We start from the raw sequence: 15,413 nt of genomic DNA on the forward strand, positions 1-15,413 counted from the left end.
CAGCTTGATTGAATTTGAGGGGACTGTTGGGCCTTGGCGGAGTAAGTGCACCACTGAGTGCCTTTCTTGTTAGATTTAATTTAATGTTGGAGGCAAGATGGAGCCTATAACACCTAAAGGCTTTTTTTCTAGCCTAGTTTTGGTCTCGGGCAACACCTTGGAGCTGAATGTGCACATCTTAGAATTCATGTTGGAAAGACAGAGTGTACTTTGTACTTGTTGGTTGTGAATACTGTGAAACTTTAGTTTAGTTTTTTAAGGTCAGGCTGATTGGAGACTTTAAATTGACTGTAGGTGTGAATGTGAGAGGGAAAGATTGTTGTCTCAAAAGGATAAGTGGTGTAGATGATGGATGGATGTATAGTTTATTATGATTACATGATGGATGATTAAAGTGTTTCCAAAGTCACATGTTTAAAGGGACCATCTGTGCACACAAGTCTACTGTAATGATGACTCAGCACAAATTAAAACTTTTTTTGTGTAAGTTGTTGACACTGAAAGTTGTTGTGGGCTTTCGCATTTTTTAAAAACAATCAAGATTAACCTTTCACTTCCATGTGAAAAACACTTGATCCTGTATGTGCATGTGCTTCATGAATGATGACAGGAAATGGAAAAAAGTGCTTACAGTTCTTAAATCTTTAATGTAAACAGCAGTTTTGAGGGGCTCTGAAAAATCCTAAAGAAAAAAACAAACATCTGAACGTATTAAATAGGAAGGGGAAAATATATAACTCATACTAGAAATAAAATCCATGATCTGTTTTTTAAATTAAAAAATACATAGACTTTCAATTTAGTGGCCATACAGTCCCAAACACACGCATGAAAAAGACTTCCCTTAACCGAATACAAACATCCTCAACTTGGCAGTTTCACAATTTTAAAAATCACTAAATTATGACCATCTTACAAATGATAAACAAAAATAAGCTCAAATATTGCTTAGGAATGTTGTGTACAGCAGTTGTTACAACGAGAGACTCAAATGAGGGATAGACGAGTGTGTGTTTGTGTGTGTGTCTCACAATGGAAGTGCTTTTATGGTTGTTTCTGGCAAAGCCACTGTGTAGGTGTGTACAATATATGCAATAAGCAGCGGTGGGATAATAACATCACATTAGGATATTCAAGAAAAGAGGCTTTTCATTTAATGTGGTGCAGTGCCTGGATTTTGAGGAGTAACTTATCCTAACAGTCTTCAGTATATGTGTAGCAGGACAGAGCGGATATAAGAGAGTATTTCTCCGAAGTGTTCGTCTTAAAATGTACTTCATCCTTCCGTTCAGCCTCGTGGAAAACATGTAGCTGCCACAAATACTGTAAGTGAGAGCGTGACGGGAAAATACTGCTGGGAAACTGACGACAAAACACAAAACTCCCCCCGTGTCCCTCCCTGCTCCTGAACCACACGGCCTCCATCCCTCCCCACACAAAAGCCCTGAGGAAAATCAATAAAATAATCATAAACATGGACGACAAGGAAGGCGGAATCAAAAAGGAACTTCTAAGCATTTGTCTACAAGTTCTTCAAGCAAGACGACAGCGGGCAGCTCAGCCGAGGAGGAGGAGAAGAAGTGAAACGTTCAGAAATGTCAGACACGGGAGGAGAGCAGAGGAAGAAGATGCAGGACGACCAATGCCAGGCCAAACCAAATACTTCCTGGTTTCTCATCTCCACGGCAACCCGATGACTCCTCATTAGCCCCGAGTCCCTCCAGTGCACTATCCATATGCACCATTATCTCTGTTATAGAGGTCAAGCGAGAAGCAAGAGGAAAATAGTTCAATAAATCCTATTTCTTTCAATCACAGTTCTTTTCTTTTTTTCTTTTTTACATCATATGGTTTTATTCATTTTTGTTCCAGTTTATAAGAAAAGGGGAATTGGTCCAGTGGGTACAGTAGGTGCTGGGTGGGTCTGGGTTGGGTCTCGTACGGGTGGTGGTCTAGTTACAGTCATATACAAAGTCATAGTTGCTAGGTTCTTTGGGAATCGGGGGCGGGGCCTCTGGAATCTGGATGTTCTCTAGATCCAAGAGGCGGAGCTTCATCTCCATGGAGAGCAGGGTGTCCATGTCCGATTTGGTGTAATCGCTGGTCATCTCCTTCCCGAGGAGGGCGTTTAGACCGTCTGTCCACACGCAGTACTGCAGAGACACAGTCACACAACACATAACACACATCAGCACCGACAGAAACAAACTAAGTTCTTCTGAAACTCCTCAAACTATAATTAAACATGAAACGTTCCCAAACCTGCTTTAGAGACATGCAGGCAAAAAAGGAACTCAAGCACAGAGGGAGAAAAGACTTTGTTCACTGTGACTCAGGAGAAATAGAGCAGGGACACCTTCTTCTCTCATGTCCTGATTACAAACTTCTATTCTATTTCAAAAATATCTAAAAAAAAAAAAAAAATTCTGAATACAAGCGCAAAGAAAATCTCCTGAGTCATCTTCAGAGGAACTCACACAAAAGGTTCACTTTTAATTTTGCCAACTTGTCAAAGATTTTAGTTATCAGTTATTATTGGTATAAACCGATGTGTGAGGGCAAAGTGGTAAATCAGTCAGTAAACTCTACTGTTTCATTGCATTAATGTTATGATGCTTCAATTTGCTGGTGAGCTAAATATCTTATCCATCAAACAAATTAATATTATATCCACGGTTCTCCGTTATTTTCCTAAATATTTACCATATTGTGATACACATTGATGTTACAATATAAATTCACACATATGATTATATCCATAAAGCAACTGCAAGTCTTATCTCTCTGAATGCTGACAATTAAAATAAAACAGTTTTTTATTAACACGTAGGAACTCTTACATAGATTAAACTACATGCCCAGTGTTCATGGCATGTTTCTATACAAGGCCTGCTTGTCTTATAGGTTGATTTATTTTTGGCTTAAAACGTGAGACCTTATATTTTGTATGTTGTAAGTAACTTCTGAAATATTTGACCACAATGATACAACTTTTACATAAAAGGTTCCTTTGGGTTTGTATCAGTCTTGTGCATGAATACCACATTACGTGTTTTTCATGTTGTTTTGCTGACCAACCATCAGCTCTGTACAAGGTGCATCATCCTCCGTCCTTAACCCTCGAAGAGAGCGAGGACAAACTACAAGAAAGAACCCTTTTAACAGGGAAGAATCGACAGGAGTGAGCCATGAAGGCGATGAAAACGAAGACTGCTCGCAAGTTAAGTTGACGATGACAATGCAATATTCATTATGATAGAATACATTTACATATCTTTGAAAGTAAACGCATTCTACTCATTTGTGAGACCTCAACGATGCACATAGTGTTTGGTGAGTAACATTGAATGTAAACCTGACAGTAAGTCTTGAATGAGTTCAAGTTTCAATTACACATCTCTGGTTGTCAGTATTATGGATTTTGTACATTTAGCTTTATCTAATCTTAATTTAGTGCTTGTTTTTTGGATCATATTTATTCTTTGATCATATATAACTTTATTGGCACACTGTACACATGGTACAGTGTGCCAATAAAGTTCGTGGACATTAACTACCAGAGAAAGTGTTCACTGTGCATGTTGCATATGAGCCACTTGAAAATGCTGTGGTGATCAGTTCCAGTACATATCACTTGCATATAGGTTTTACTCGCATATTCTCTGTGCAATCACGCCGGTTCATTCTGTGTGAAACTGTCAACGACCGCAGGGCCGGACAGCGCTGCCTTACCTCGTGCTTGTCAGGAGCGATAAAGTTTAAATACTCGTCGGACTCGTAGAGGACAGAGAAGGCCAGCTCCAACACCTCCTGGGGAGAGGAAAGTGAGGGAGGCAGGGAGGGAGAGAGAGAAAATGGTGCAACGACAGCAGGAGATGCAGATAGTGAGTGTGAGGAGAGAAGAAGAGAAGGGAGAACAGGTGAGATTTGCATCGTAACACAACCTCCCTCTGCTCCTCATGTCTCATCTCCATCTGTTACATCAGCTGCACATCCGGTAACTCAAAGAGAGAGAGAGACACACCTTTGGATACCAGATATTAAATATGACATTATTTTAGGTACATTCCCTCCAAATCCACTTCGGTCTCACTGGGGGAAATAAAATGGATGCAGTGCGAGCACAGATCGGGGACACAGAGATCCAGATTTGTATACATGAAAGCAATTCATTAAATGTGTGCTGGCAATCTGCGTGAAATTAGGGTCTGATTTAGTACGGCAGAAGGCAATTACACAATCTGGGCGCGCGACCTAGACACGTTTAATGAGGCAGCCCTTAAAAGAGGCAGCTCAGTGGTGGGATTTGTCTCAGATCAGGAGGATCGGAAAAGAGAAACGTGGAGTGATGCTGATTGGAAGTATTTATCACGAAAGTAATGTGGGATCAAAGCATTCAATGAAGGAAGAATAATTAAATTTAAGAAGAACTTAGGTATTTGAGCATGTTATACTAATCTACTAGTCTTAGAGTATTATAGTCCTATCACTTGTCATTTGAATGATGTGAACTGTTCTGTTCTTATTGCCTCAGCGTTCTGTAAAGATACCAAATTTCCCGACGATCCATTTGTGGTGAAAAAGTGTTGAACAGAGCAACCGACTGACACTGATACTCCAAGTTGGTTATTGTTAAACTGATGCAGCTTAAGTCTGCATAGAAGCTCAAGCTAACTCCAACCAATACCAACTTTGTCACGAATATAATCCCCACATTGCATCGATGGGTTTGTTTGCAGCACAAGTCTATGACCAGAAGGACTTTTCTCATTTTTTGGTGTAATAAAAAAGACATTGAGTTTATTTGTTAATGCTCTTTTTTTAAAGTGATTTCTTCTGCACCTGCTCTTTAGATTGCCGCACAGACCTGAGCCGCTGTCAATTTAATGAACATTCGTAAACACGGCAGAGCGTGCGATCATCCACACTTATCATATATCCACCAGTCGTTTGCGTGATCCTCCCATTTGAAAACGCACATAAAGCAGAAAAGGGCTTTGCTTCAGTAATGGGATGCGGAGTGCGACGCAGACGACAGGCGAACTGCTCTTCCAGGTCGCTGCACCTGTTCTCTAAACCACACGCATTACTTGAGGCCCAGGCGGCGTCTGAAACGAGGGAAATGTGGCTCAGAGTACATATGGCCCTATCTATGGTATAATTGCAAAAAAAACATCATAACGACAGAGATCAGAGTGCTGCGTATTATGGACACATTTGGGAGGAGATGGGAGACGTTAGTTTGTCTGAAAAACACAGATGGTGCACAAGCCAGCTCTGCTCGGACGCCCGCAGGGGTGACTTTGGGCTGGCCTTGTAACAGTGAGTAATGAAATGTGGCCGTGCTCTCATTCACACGGCTGGGACAGGCCCGCTCGACGGCCAGAAGATCCCCCCCCCCCCTGGTCATTCTTCTCGACCTGCGCTTATCGACAAGGTAATAAAAGAGACAAAGCAGGGAGGAGGCATGCTACTTTGTCTTCATGGCTATTTATTCAGGATCCAATATATCACAGTCCCATGGGTGGGAGGGTGATTGAAGGTTTGGAGAGGCAAAGTGCCCGAGAGGAAGAGCCGATGTGTACACAGACGCGGACAAGATACCTCTCTCATCCTGGTTAAGATACCGCTGTGTTAATCTCAAATTTAAGCAGCGCAAAGAAGAGATGTCAGCGTGTCCCGGCAGCTCTTTGGTGATTTGCGTCAGCGGCTAAAGGACGATTCTGTGATTTATTTCTAAACAACGCCACCGATTGCTACGTCTTTCAACTCAGAGCCCCGAGACACAAGTTGTTGTGTTATTTCCCAAAGCAAAAGGATGTAACTGACATATTGTTATGCAACTCTAATGCAGACATATACACACTCTCCCGCCTGGATACACACACACACCCCACAGACACACACACAAATGTACACACACCTTGTTTTGCTTCAGGGCTCCCTTCTCCTTCATGTGAGGACAGTCCTTGCCGGTGATAACAGCTTTGATATCAGCCACAGGCACTGCAGAGAGGACAGAAGTGAGTTCACCATAACAACAACAAGAACGACAACATCGCCGTGACAACTGTTTCACCCCAGGTGGACGTCTGTTTTATTCAAGTATTCAAACTTAAAAGCCTCCTCAGTTCTGTCACTGTGAGTGTTAACGGTGACTCTTGGTGTCAGTGGTGGTTGCGTGTCACTACCCATACTGTGTTTATACCTTCAGTAGTATATACACCATAGATAGACTGTATATAAAGATGGACGATGTGTCTCCACTTCATCCCAGAATTAATCATGATGTTTCACCTTGTTTTTAAAGCATCACATAACTTATTGTTTATATTATTGTGTATTTTTCAACAATTGAAAATGCATCAGTGTGATAAGAACTAACTTAATTGACAGACAGTCTTTGAGAAAAATGTATTTGAAGTTTAGTTTGACTTTTTAGTTTGGCCCATGTCCCATCCACTAACAAGGAGGAGGAAGGGTTTATAACCTGCCACTAGGGGGCAGATTAAGACACGTTGGCTTCACTTTTGGGAACAGTTGTCATCCATCTTAATATACGGTCTATGTTAAACACATATTGTAATAACTATAATGGGCTGCACATCAGCACTGCTAAAGACAATGATGTCACTCAACACTCACGTTTGTCCTGTAAAGAGTCGTGGGGCACCTCGCCCTGGGGACTCTCCTCCAGATCTCCATAGTGCAGGACTTTATGATTCGGAGACAGACGGCAATACCAAAATTTATCTGGAGGAAAAGGTCAGGAGAGAAGAGCAAAGGGAAGAGAGGAGATGGATTTAGAAGAGTTATCATATAACTCGCTGGTAGAGGACTTCATACGAGGTTGGATGACTCGTCAACAGTAGAGGAAAGTATCTTGCTCCAAATAAATTCAGTCACAAAAAAACGGAAAAAGAAAACGGCCTTGAGGGAAATCCACAGATGGGCTGCAGTGCGTGAGGGAGGGCAACAAAACAGACAGTTGGCCTTCATCATTTTAACAATGATTCAACAACAACACACACTCGAGTAAAGATCAGGAAACAACTTCCAGGGCTTTGTCTGGCAAAGCTTAAACCTCGACTCTGACTTGATTTATTTTAAAAACTAAAAACTAAATTCAAATATGTAGCAGAGACATGAGACACAAAATGTTAACTCTGTCGACAGGAAGCAACAACTATGGCTGACATCATTTAAAACCCTCACAGCTCTTATAAACAAAATAAATAATAAAATGCTGTTTACAAGAAGTTAAATGAATGAACTAATTTAGAATCCTGTTAATGAATCTTTCCTATTCCCAGAGAATCCTAAAATGATGTTCTGTGAGTGCAGAAGTATTAAACAGGCAGACAAAAAAAATGTGTAGTTTGCGTTTGGTTTTTAAAAGAATGATTTAGAAAACTATTTTGAGTGTGTGTGAAAGTGTGAATAATGTTTTTCTTTGCATTTTCCTTTGTATAGGCCAGCGAATACAGTTTATAAGCATTTTAGTTCTACTGCAGCCTTATTCAGTCCCTATATAATGCAAACCCTGTTTAGACTTTGTTTGCACTGATGTTACTTGTACTTATCAATGTGTGATGACTGAGTAAGAAATCGATCAATCAGACCTTGACTAGAATCATTTGTATATGACGTCATAAAACAAGTGAGTACTTTTTATTGTTGAGACAGATTCACTCTGGTTTTTCACTTAAAATATCTTCATCATCACTTTAATGGTCTTATTTTGTTGAAGGTGAAATTTAACTGAAGTAAGACATTGTTTCTAGACTACGAAGACATATCAGTACTTTTCTCTGGGCTGCTATCATGACTAATCCTCCAGCAGTGTGAGGTCTGTATCCACCAGCTGTGTCTATGAAGCTGCCTCATGCGGCCGACCCCCTGCTCTTTAGGGGGTTCCCTGCCAAGGTGGGCACGGAGCTGAGCTGGCAGTGACTGGGGAGGTCTGGCTGGCGTGCTGCAGGGGCGGCACAGTCCAAACCCTAATTGCTGAAAACAGACAGTTGTTGTTGCCAGGCTGGTGCAGAGCGGCATCAGTCCACAGGGAGCAGATAGAGATGTGAGTTGCGGCTGTGAGGGGGGTGGGGCACGCGATCAGCTGCTCAGCTCAACTCATCGCTTGTGCTGTTGTGCGTCTGAATCCAAGCGCATATGTTTAATTTTAATTCTTGTATCGTTTGAAACTATAATCATCTTAATTTGAATCAAACTCCAGTGAACTTCAAAGTTTACTTTTGCAGTAGTGCAGCATTTACACAACGCACACTTCCCTGAGCCCTAAATGGTGACACCTAACAGTACTCCTCTGCACTTAAAGAAGACTGTGCAGGTAGCACTCCGTCTTCCAAATATCAAAGCACCAATCAACCTGAGCTTTTAGAGAGAAGCCCTCCCTTGTAATGGCCGGACTGGCACTTTGAGAGAAGAGTCTTCTGCAGCGAAGTCAGCTAAATTAATATTGGATGTCGGTGCTCGAGTCCCTGCAGGGTGGAGGACTTTGAAATAGGTGTAGGAGACACTGAGGGAAGAGAGAGGGAGCGGGAAGGGGGTGTGAAAGTGAAAAAAGATGGGTCCAAACGCATAACAGCAGATAGAGAGTTGTCATATGATAGTGTATGAAAACCGTGAATGTTCTGAGGAATGTAATTTGAAAGACAAGAGGAAAAAGAGACAAGGATGGTGGAGTTCATACCTCCACCAAGGCCCAATCAGTCCCCTTAAGAAACCACATTTAAATCCATCAATCTTGTTAAAAACAAAGGGACAGGGGTGAAAGCAAAACCTCCATGGCGGATGAAACAAACCAAGGTTCAGCTCGAATGCAACACCCTCGTCTTGATTTAACTTCTCATTTCATGCGAGCAGGAACTTGCTATAGGGGCTCCTTTATTTACGTTCAGCCTAAAAGACCAAGTGCTGTTCACGCTGTCAATGCACGGACATACTGTCAGTACCAGCAGGAGAACGACTGCTCAGAGAGCAGAGGAGAAGCGAGATCAGAGTGGGGGAGGTAGATAAAGGTCAGGCATGTGAAGCTGGTACACATCAGTACATGCAGGAGGGAGAGAGCTACAAAGCAAAACGGTACAAAAAATAAATAAATAAAAAAAAGAGGTGAGGAGCAGCAGAGATAGGGAAGGAGTTGCAAACGAGTGATGTGAAGAAACAGCATGTCCTTGAGTTTGAGTGTCCTCAGAGGGAAAAGGCGGCTGCAGCGAGCTCGTAGCAGGCGGCAGACAGCTCCCCCACAGTCAGCGTTCTGTAGCAGCAGATTAAAGCCAGTGTAACCCTACAGGCGATTGTTCCAAAAATAAATCCAGCGAGGCTCATGAACTGCTTTATATACCGTGTGTGGGTCTGCTGTTCCTGAACGGCTTAATAGTTGTGTTTCTGTGCTTGGCATGCGTGTGTGGCCGCATGTGAACGTGCGCACGCCTTTGACTTCATCTGGATGACAGCTGCCAAGACGAATCGTGATCAGGATTTAAAATGTCAGAACACGTTGATGTAAGACAGAACCCTCCCCCCCGCCCCCACCACCAGGTTTTATTCTCTATTTGATTTGAGTTATTGGAAAGAACAGTTCCTGCAGGGAGGCAGACGACTGAGAGGTTATGTTTTCACCCCTGTTTGTTTGTTTGTAAGCAAGATGACGCAAAAACTACTCGATGGATTACCACGAGACTTTGTAGAAGGACGAGATGTGAGTCAGGGAAGAATCCATTAAGTTTTCGTGTGGATCCAGCAATTTTATTTTCAACATGTTCACAGTTTCAGGTGTGCAATTTGGTGCAGCTTGAGGGGCCTGTCGGTCCTTGGCGGAGGTATACGATCTACTGAGTCCCATTCTAGTTATTTAATACACTCATACGTGTAAAAAGTGGGGGTGAAGAGAAGTGGAAGAGGCAGGAAGGAGGATTGAAGAGGTCAGGTCTCAATCCTTTTTGACTGAAGTGCAGTGTAAATGCTGTCACTGCTACTCCTCTCCTCCCTCCTCTCTCACTTCTCTCTCCTGGCAGCGAGCGTGAGACACAATACTAGGCTGAATGAACAGGCGCTCCTCTGAGCTGGCTGCTGTGTTTTCCCTCTGTGTCCCCCTCCCTCCCTCCCTCCCTCCTCTATATGTGTCACGAGGAAGAAATACATAAATATTTCCACTGAATTAAAGCTGCAGCAGGTGAGATCGATAGAAACAGAGTTGATTGTTGAGTCTCATCCACAGAACATGAAAGAGATACTGCACACTTAAAATCAGTTTTTTGAGCTGTAAGCTAAATTATGTGACTGTTCCTAGATGAAATACATGGTTTGAATATCACATGTATTGCCAAATTTATAAACAAAAATCTACATTTATGGGTTAAACACAGCTCAAACCTTCTTGGACCTTGGAAGGCCAATGCTTACGAAGATTTCCACCGTTTGGTACGTCTATACAACACGATTGACACAGCGTGGCACCGTCGACTAAACAGACACCATCAATGAATTTAAATGTGAGCCTCTAAGATATCTACCGTGGCGAAAACGGATTTGTGTCAAGTCAAGTTACACAACTTTCCACCAAGAGAAGGTGTAGAGAGCAACTAGAGTTCAACACAGTCTACTCTTTTGTCATTCTTTCATTTCTTTTCTCAAAGCGTTCTCTAGAATCTGTCAAATGCAAAGTACCAATGTGTCTATGCTTCTCTTGGCTTTGCATTTCTTTTCATGTCATATATCTGTGTTTGCAGGGGCGGGAGTAGAGAAGACACAGAAAGATAAACTGTATGTTCTAATGTACGTGCTCAAATAATAGTGGCGGCATGTCTCTCTATGTCTGCGCCTGACAGCCTGAGAGAGCCAGAAAAGCAGTGTGAGGAAATCATGACAGCAGCTTCAAAGATCTCCTGTGATATTATTATCTCCTGTGAGCTTTTGATAAGGCAAAGGGAATACGGCAGTGCGAGGAGGGGCAGCTGGGAGGGATGAAGAGGAGACAGACAGAGGGAGACGAGGAGGAAGAAGAGAGGACACAGCAGACGGAGATATGGATTTCAATGCCTGTGATCTGTGGGTGAAGGTGGTGTCACATCAGGGGCGTGTACATGATGAGTGTGTGTCTCACCTTGCCTCCTGCGACTACTGATTTTCCTGAAGCAGGTTCCGTCACACAACCTGTTGAGCCTCTGCTGTTTGATCAGCTCCATGATCTCTGGCTGGATCTTCTCCCTCAGGTCCCTGCGGAGAAACACAACGCCGCGTTATTGGTTTAAGAGAATTATCTTAAATTTTGTAAACCGTACCCTCCCACTGTGGCGAGCAGTCAACAACAGTTAGCTACACGACTGCTCTGAGGACTGGAAGTGAATTCCATTACAGTTACCCTAGTTTTCTGGCAGCGAGTAAAATCCATCTGATAGCGAGTGTCAGGAGGGCGCGGAGGAAAAGAAACACACTCGCACACATGGACGCACACATACAGGGAACACACTCAGAAATGTGTCATACAGCGTCTCAGCAGGCTGATCAGTGGAAATCTGTGCTGCTCCCGCTCCTGATTAGATCTCTCATTTATTCATGCATCTACATGCATGTGTGTCTCTGTTGCATATGAATGTGAAGCGCACAACACTAGTCAGCATGAATTATGGATATTATCTACCAGCAGTGCTGCTCCACATCTTCTTCTTCCATCAAACTTGGGTCATTTCTCCTCCAATTTACTTATCATTCTTTACTCTACTGGAAATATGCAGGACAACTGCCTCGAATATCCAACATGGTACCCAAGGAAGTAAAAAAGATATATTTCAGGCGCCATAAGAAAACTCTCACATATGATGAGGTTACTTAAACATCCAGCTGGGCACTCAAATAACTCAACATTACATTAAAGGTACTTTAAGTAACCATTCTTTAGGATGAGGTTCCTGGAAGAAATGTCCATAACCTCTTAGCTCCTGCAGGAGCCTCTGCACAACACAGTGGGTTCCTTCCATAGACTGTATATAAAGATGGACAACAACTGCTCCCCAAAAGTGAAGCCAAAGTGTTTTAATCGCCCCCTAGTGGCTGGATAAAGTGTCGCTCATAAACCCCACCCCCTCCATGTTAGTAGATGGGACATGGACCGAACTAAAAAGTCAAAGGACATGCTAAGGTAGGTCTTGTCACACTGATGTTTGTCCAAGTGTTCATTTTTCTGGCGTGTTTGGTTTTAATTCATAATTTTATTCTATATAGCAGTTTCCTGTGCTAGAGCTCAGTTCCTTAAAAAGGGTTCTTTAAGAACCCTGGATTTTCAGTCTCATCCACACCCCTTCCCTTCATCTGTCTCGGCGCTCGCCCTCCCACTCCGTGCGTCTGCCTCATCGCTGACTCCAGTCATTACATTGATCTGTGGTTGAACATTCACCCTGACATCTCTAAAGAAACAGTGAGTGGGGAGGGCGTGGCTCATCGCCCGAAGGATGGATGTTGATAATCGCTCGACTTTGCCGCCTCACATATCATCACTCTGACTTTTAGTCTCAAGACTTTCAGAGGGTCCCGCTGCTCTGTCTTCTTAGTAGCTCCAGTTTCCATTTAAACTAATTCTTCACAGCACATGCAGAAACTCACAGACAGATGAATTAAAGGGCTGAGGTGTTGCACTGGTAAAAGAAGCACTCTGGTTGGTATCAGGTGTTAAAGTGAGGAAGGTAGTGAAGCACTAAAACCCATTTAAAACCTTGTGGAAATGTACAGTACCTTAAAAGTACATCAGTAAAATACCGCCGAGCACTGCCGGAAGAGGGAATCAATAATGAATTAAGTTAAACCACTTTTCATCCTAATTTTCTGGGGGCTGCATTAAAATTAAGTCGAGTATTAACATTTTCTCAATGTGTATCCTCAGCAGTTCTGACCTAATGGAGGATTTTCACCTCAGCACAGGAGGTTATGTTCTCATCTGTGTTTGTTTGTTAGTGAGCAGGATTACACAAAAACTGCTGGAGGGATTTCCACAAAACTCGGTTTGAGCATCATTGATTTTAAAGGGGACTGTTGGGCAAATCAATTATATGTTTATAAACTGTCCAATTAGTGAAAAGTGACCATCACAGTTCCCAAAAAACAAAGTTCAGATTGCACTGCGTTCAATGTAAAAAGATATAAAACATAGAGAAGCAGCAAATCTGTACATTGAAGGAGTTGGAACAAACAAATATTTGAAAGGTTCAAATAGTCCAATAGTTCATCAGGGCCTTTTTAAACATTTTCACCGTTTTCCCAGAGAAAAAAAAATCCGTCACATTAAGGGGAACTGATATATGAGATTGTCTGAAATTTGGTGCAGTTTGATTGAATTTAAGGACTATTGGGTTGGTGGCCTAGTTATTTATGTGATGGTGATTTGAGCTTTTGTTGTAAGCAACTTCGAATAAATAAAAAAGACTTAGGGTAAGTGTTTGTGGGTTAGTGTTTAATTATATTAAAACACCTCCAACTCAGGGCCACAAGGAGTCAAAAGGACCGTTAATATATTCTCAGCTCAGAGACACAACCCTGCTCTGAAGCTGTAACGGCTCCTCTTCACCTTCTCCTGATCTCTGAAGCCGTTCCCGACTTTAATTGGCTGCAGAAAATTGGCAGCAATTGTAGCAGGTAATACAGAGTGCCTTTAAATCTGCAGCCTGACATGCTGTGCTCATTAGGCTTACAAGTCATGACTGCTCTGTATTGATTAGAGGAAAATTCCATCCCCGGGTCGTCTCCCACTGCTGAGGAGCGACTCATCGGTCTGTGATGCTCGGTGCTTTCCGACAGTGAAATGTTCAAAAGGACTTTTTTCATTTCAGCATCAGATTAGATTTCAATCTGGGTGTGAACGTGCTGAATTCAGCTGTACTCTTATTGTCTCATAGTTATTAAAGGAAAGAGTTAATTGAAGTCATTGAGGGTTTTATAGAATAAAAATTTGATCAGAACGCGCATTTCACACACTCATAGATATCAGTTCCCTTCATTTCATCAATATCCAAGAATTATTACCGGAAAGTCAGTGAAAATGTCAACAAACGTGCTATCTAACTATGTTAAAGAAAATTTATATATATTCGAATTCCCATCAAAATCTATTAGTTTCTTCCCTGACCTATACCACATCCTTTCACCAAGTTTTGGGGAAATCCGTCCAGCAGTTCTTGCGTAATTCTGCTAATTAACAGACAGACAAACAGAGAGGAATGAAAACATAACCTCCTGGCGAAGGTACAACACCTTGAATTAAAAACTACATTATCTACGTTTATTTTTCTTTTCTTTTTTAACATGTCCACTATTTTTACCAAAGTTTTCCATTATTTCCTTCCCTTTTCGTTAGCTCTCATTATTGGGAATAATCGACTGCAAAAGTTTGGTCTGTACCCTTTCAGTATTGATTTAATAAGCCCTTGGCTCAGCATTGATTACTTCTCAAAGGGACAAGCTCTTTATGTGCAACAATTTTTCAATAGTGCTTGCTACTCCATTAAATACAGGCAAGACAAAAACAATGTTCCCCATTACAGAGCCTGTATCCATGATCAGTCAGTGAATGATCTATTGCAGTGGCTCTCCATGCTTAATGAGCTGCAGGGCTGTTAATGGAGTATTCACTGGGAATGCCATTTGCAGACAATTTGAATTTAATGCATATTTTCAATCACGGGAAGAAAAGCACAGGTGCAGCCTGCATAAGGCCGGTAGCTGACATTTGGGAGACAAATGGAACGAGGAATGAAAAGGATGAAATTACAAGCATATTAATGACCGTGCCTCTTTTTGTAAACGCAAATGATATCCTGGTTTCAGTCTTCAGACCTGATCAGCTGAATGAGAGGGAAAGATGCAAATAATAGCTGAAATATCACAAAACCAGTTTCTCCAGCTGTTCAGAAAATGTATTTCATTGTGTTCAGGGAAACTTGTCCTCTAAAGCTCAGAACCACAGTGAGCATGAAGGAAATTATACCGAAAATACTAATCAGATTTAGATTTTGTAACCATCTAGGCTCCACAACTTGCTCCTGTGGGACACCTCAGGCTACAAGTAAAAACCTGAATGTGTCCAGACACATTTGTGGATTTTACACCATGACCTCAGGCTACTGGCTGGTTGACTCACAGGATCGGGCGGGACTGGAAATCTTCCTGATTCATTCTCTCGGACTGGCGTATCTTCAGGATCTCTGTGTAGCTCAGATTCTGCAGGCGACTCTTGAACTGGTCCAGGGAATTAGGCTTGAGAGTGAGCGCTCGCATGATCTGCTCCCTCACCACCTGCATTACCTGCAGAGGAGAACAGAGACACAGAGGATGAGTTAGAGGAGTCTTTGGATCACGCAGAGATGTTAAAAGTACAGTCATGAAGTTAAAAGTAACACCCTCTC

At 42.2% G+C, this 15,413-nt stretch overlaps 1 protein-coding gene across 7 annotated transcripts in view; it reads right to left on the reverse strand.

The window, feature by feature from the left end:
* Positions 1-346: 346 nt before the first annotated feature.
* elmo1 (engulfment and cell motility 1 (ced-12 homolog, C. elegans)) overlaps positions 347-15,413 on the reverse strand; it is a 105,791-nt gene continuing 90,724 nt past the window's right edge. For all 7 annotated transcript variants that reach the window (XM_034599933.1, XM_034599935.1, XM_034599932.1 and 4 more), the window contains 6 exons: positions 15,149-15,312; positions 11,126-11,238; positions 6,646-6,753; positions 5,924-6,006; positions 3,733-3,810; positions 347-2,153 (listed from right to left, as the gene is read on the reverse strand). In XM_034599933.1, coding sequence (XP_034455824.1) covers positions 1,953-2,153; positions 3,733-3,810; positions 5,924-6,006; positions 6,646-6,753; positions 11,126-11,238; positions 15,149-15,312 — 747 coding nt within the window. In that variant the 3' untranslated portion in view covers positions 347-1,952. The remainder of the gene's footprint in view (positions 2,154-3,732; positions 3,811-5,923; positions 6,007-6,645; positions 6,754-11,125; positions 11,239-15,148; positions 15,313-15,413) is intronic.

This window comes from Hippoglossus hippoglossus, chromosome 11 (assembly GCF_009819705.1).
Source record: "Hippoglossus hippoglossus isolate fHipHip1 chromosome 11, fHipHip1.pri, whole genome shotgun sequence".
NCBI lineage: Eukaryota > Metazoa > Chordata > Actinopteri > Pleuronectiformes > Pleuronectidae > Hippoglossus > Hippoglossus hippoglossus.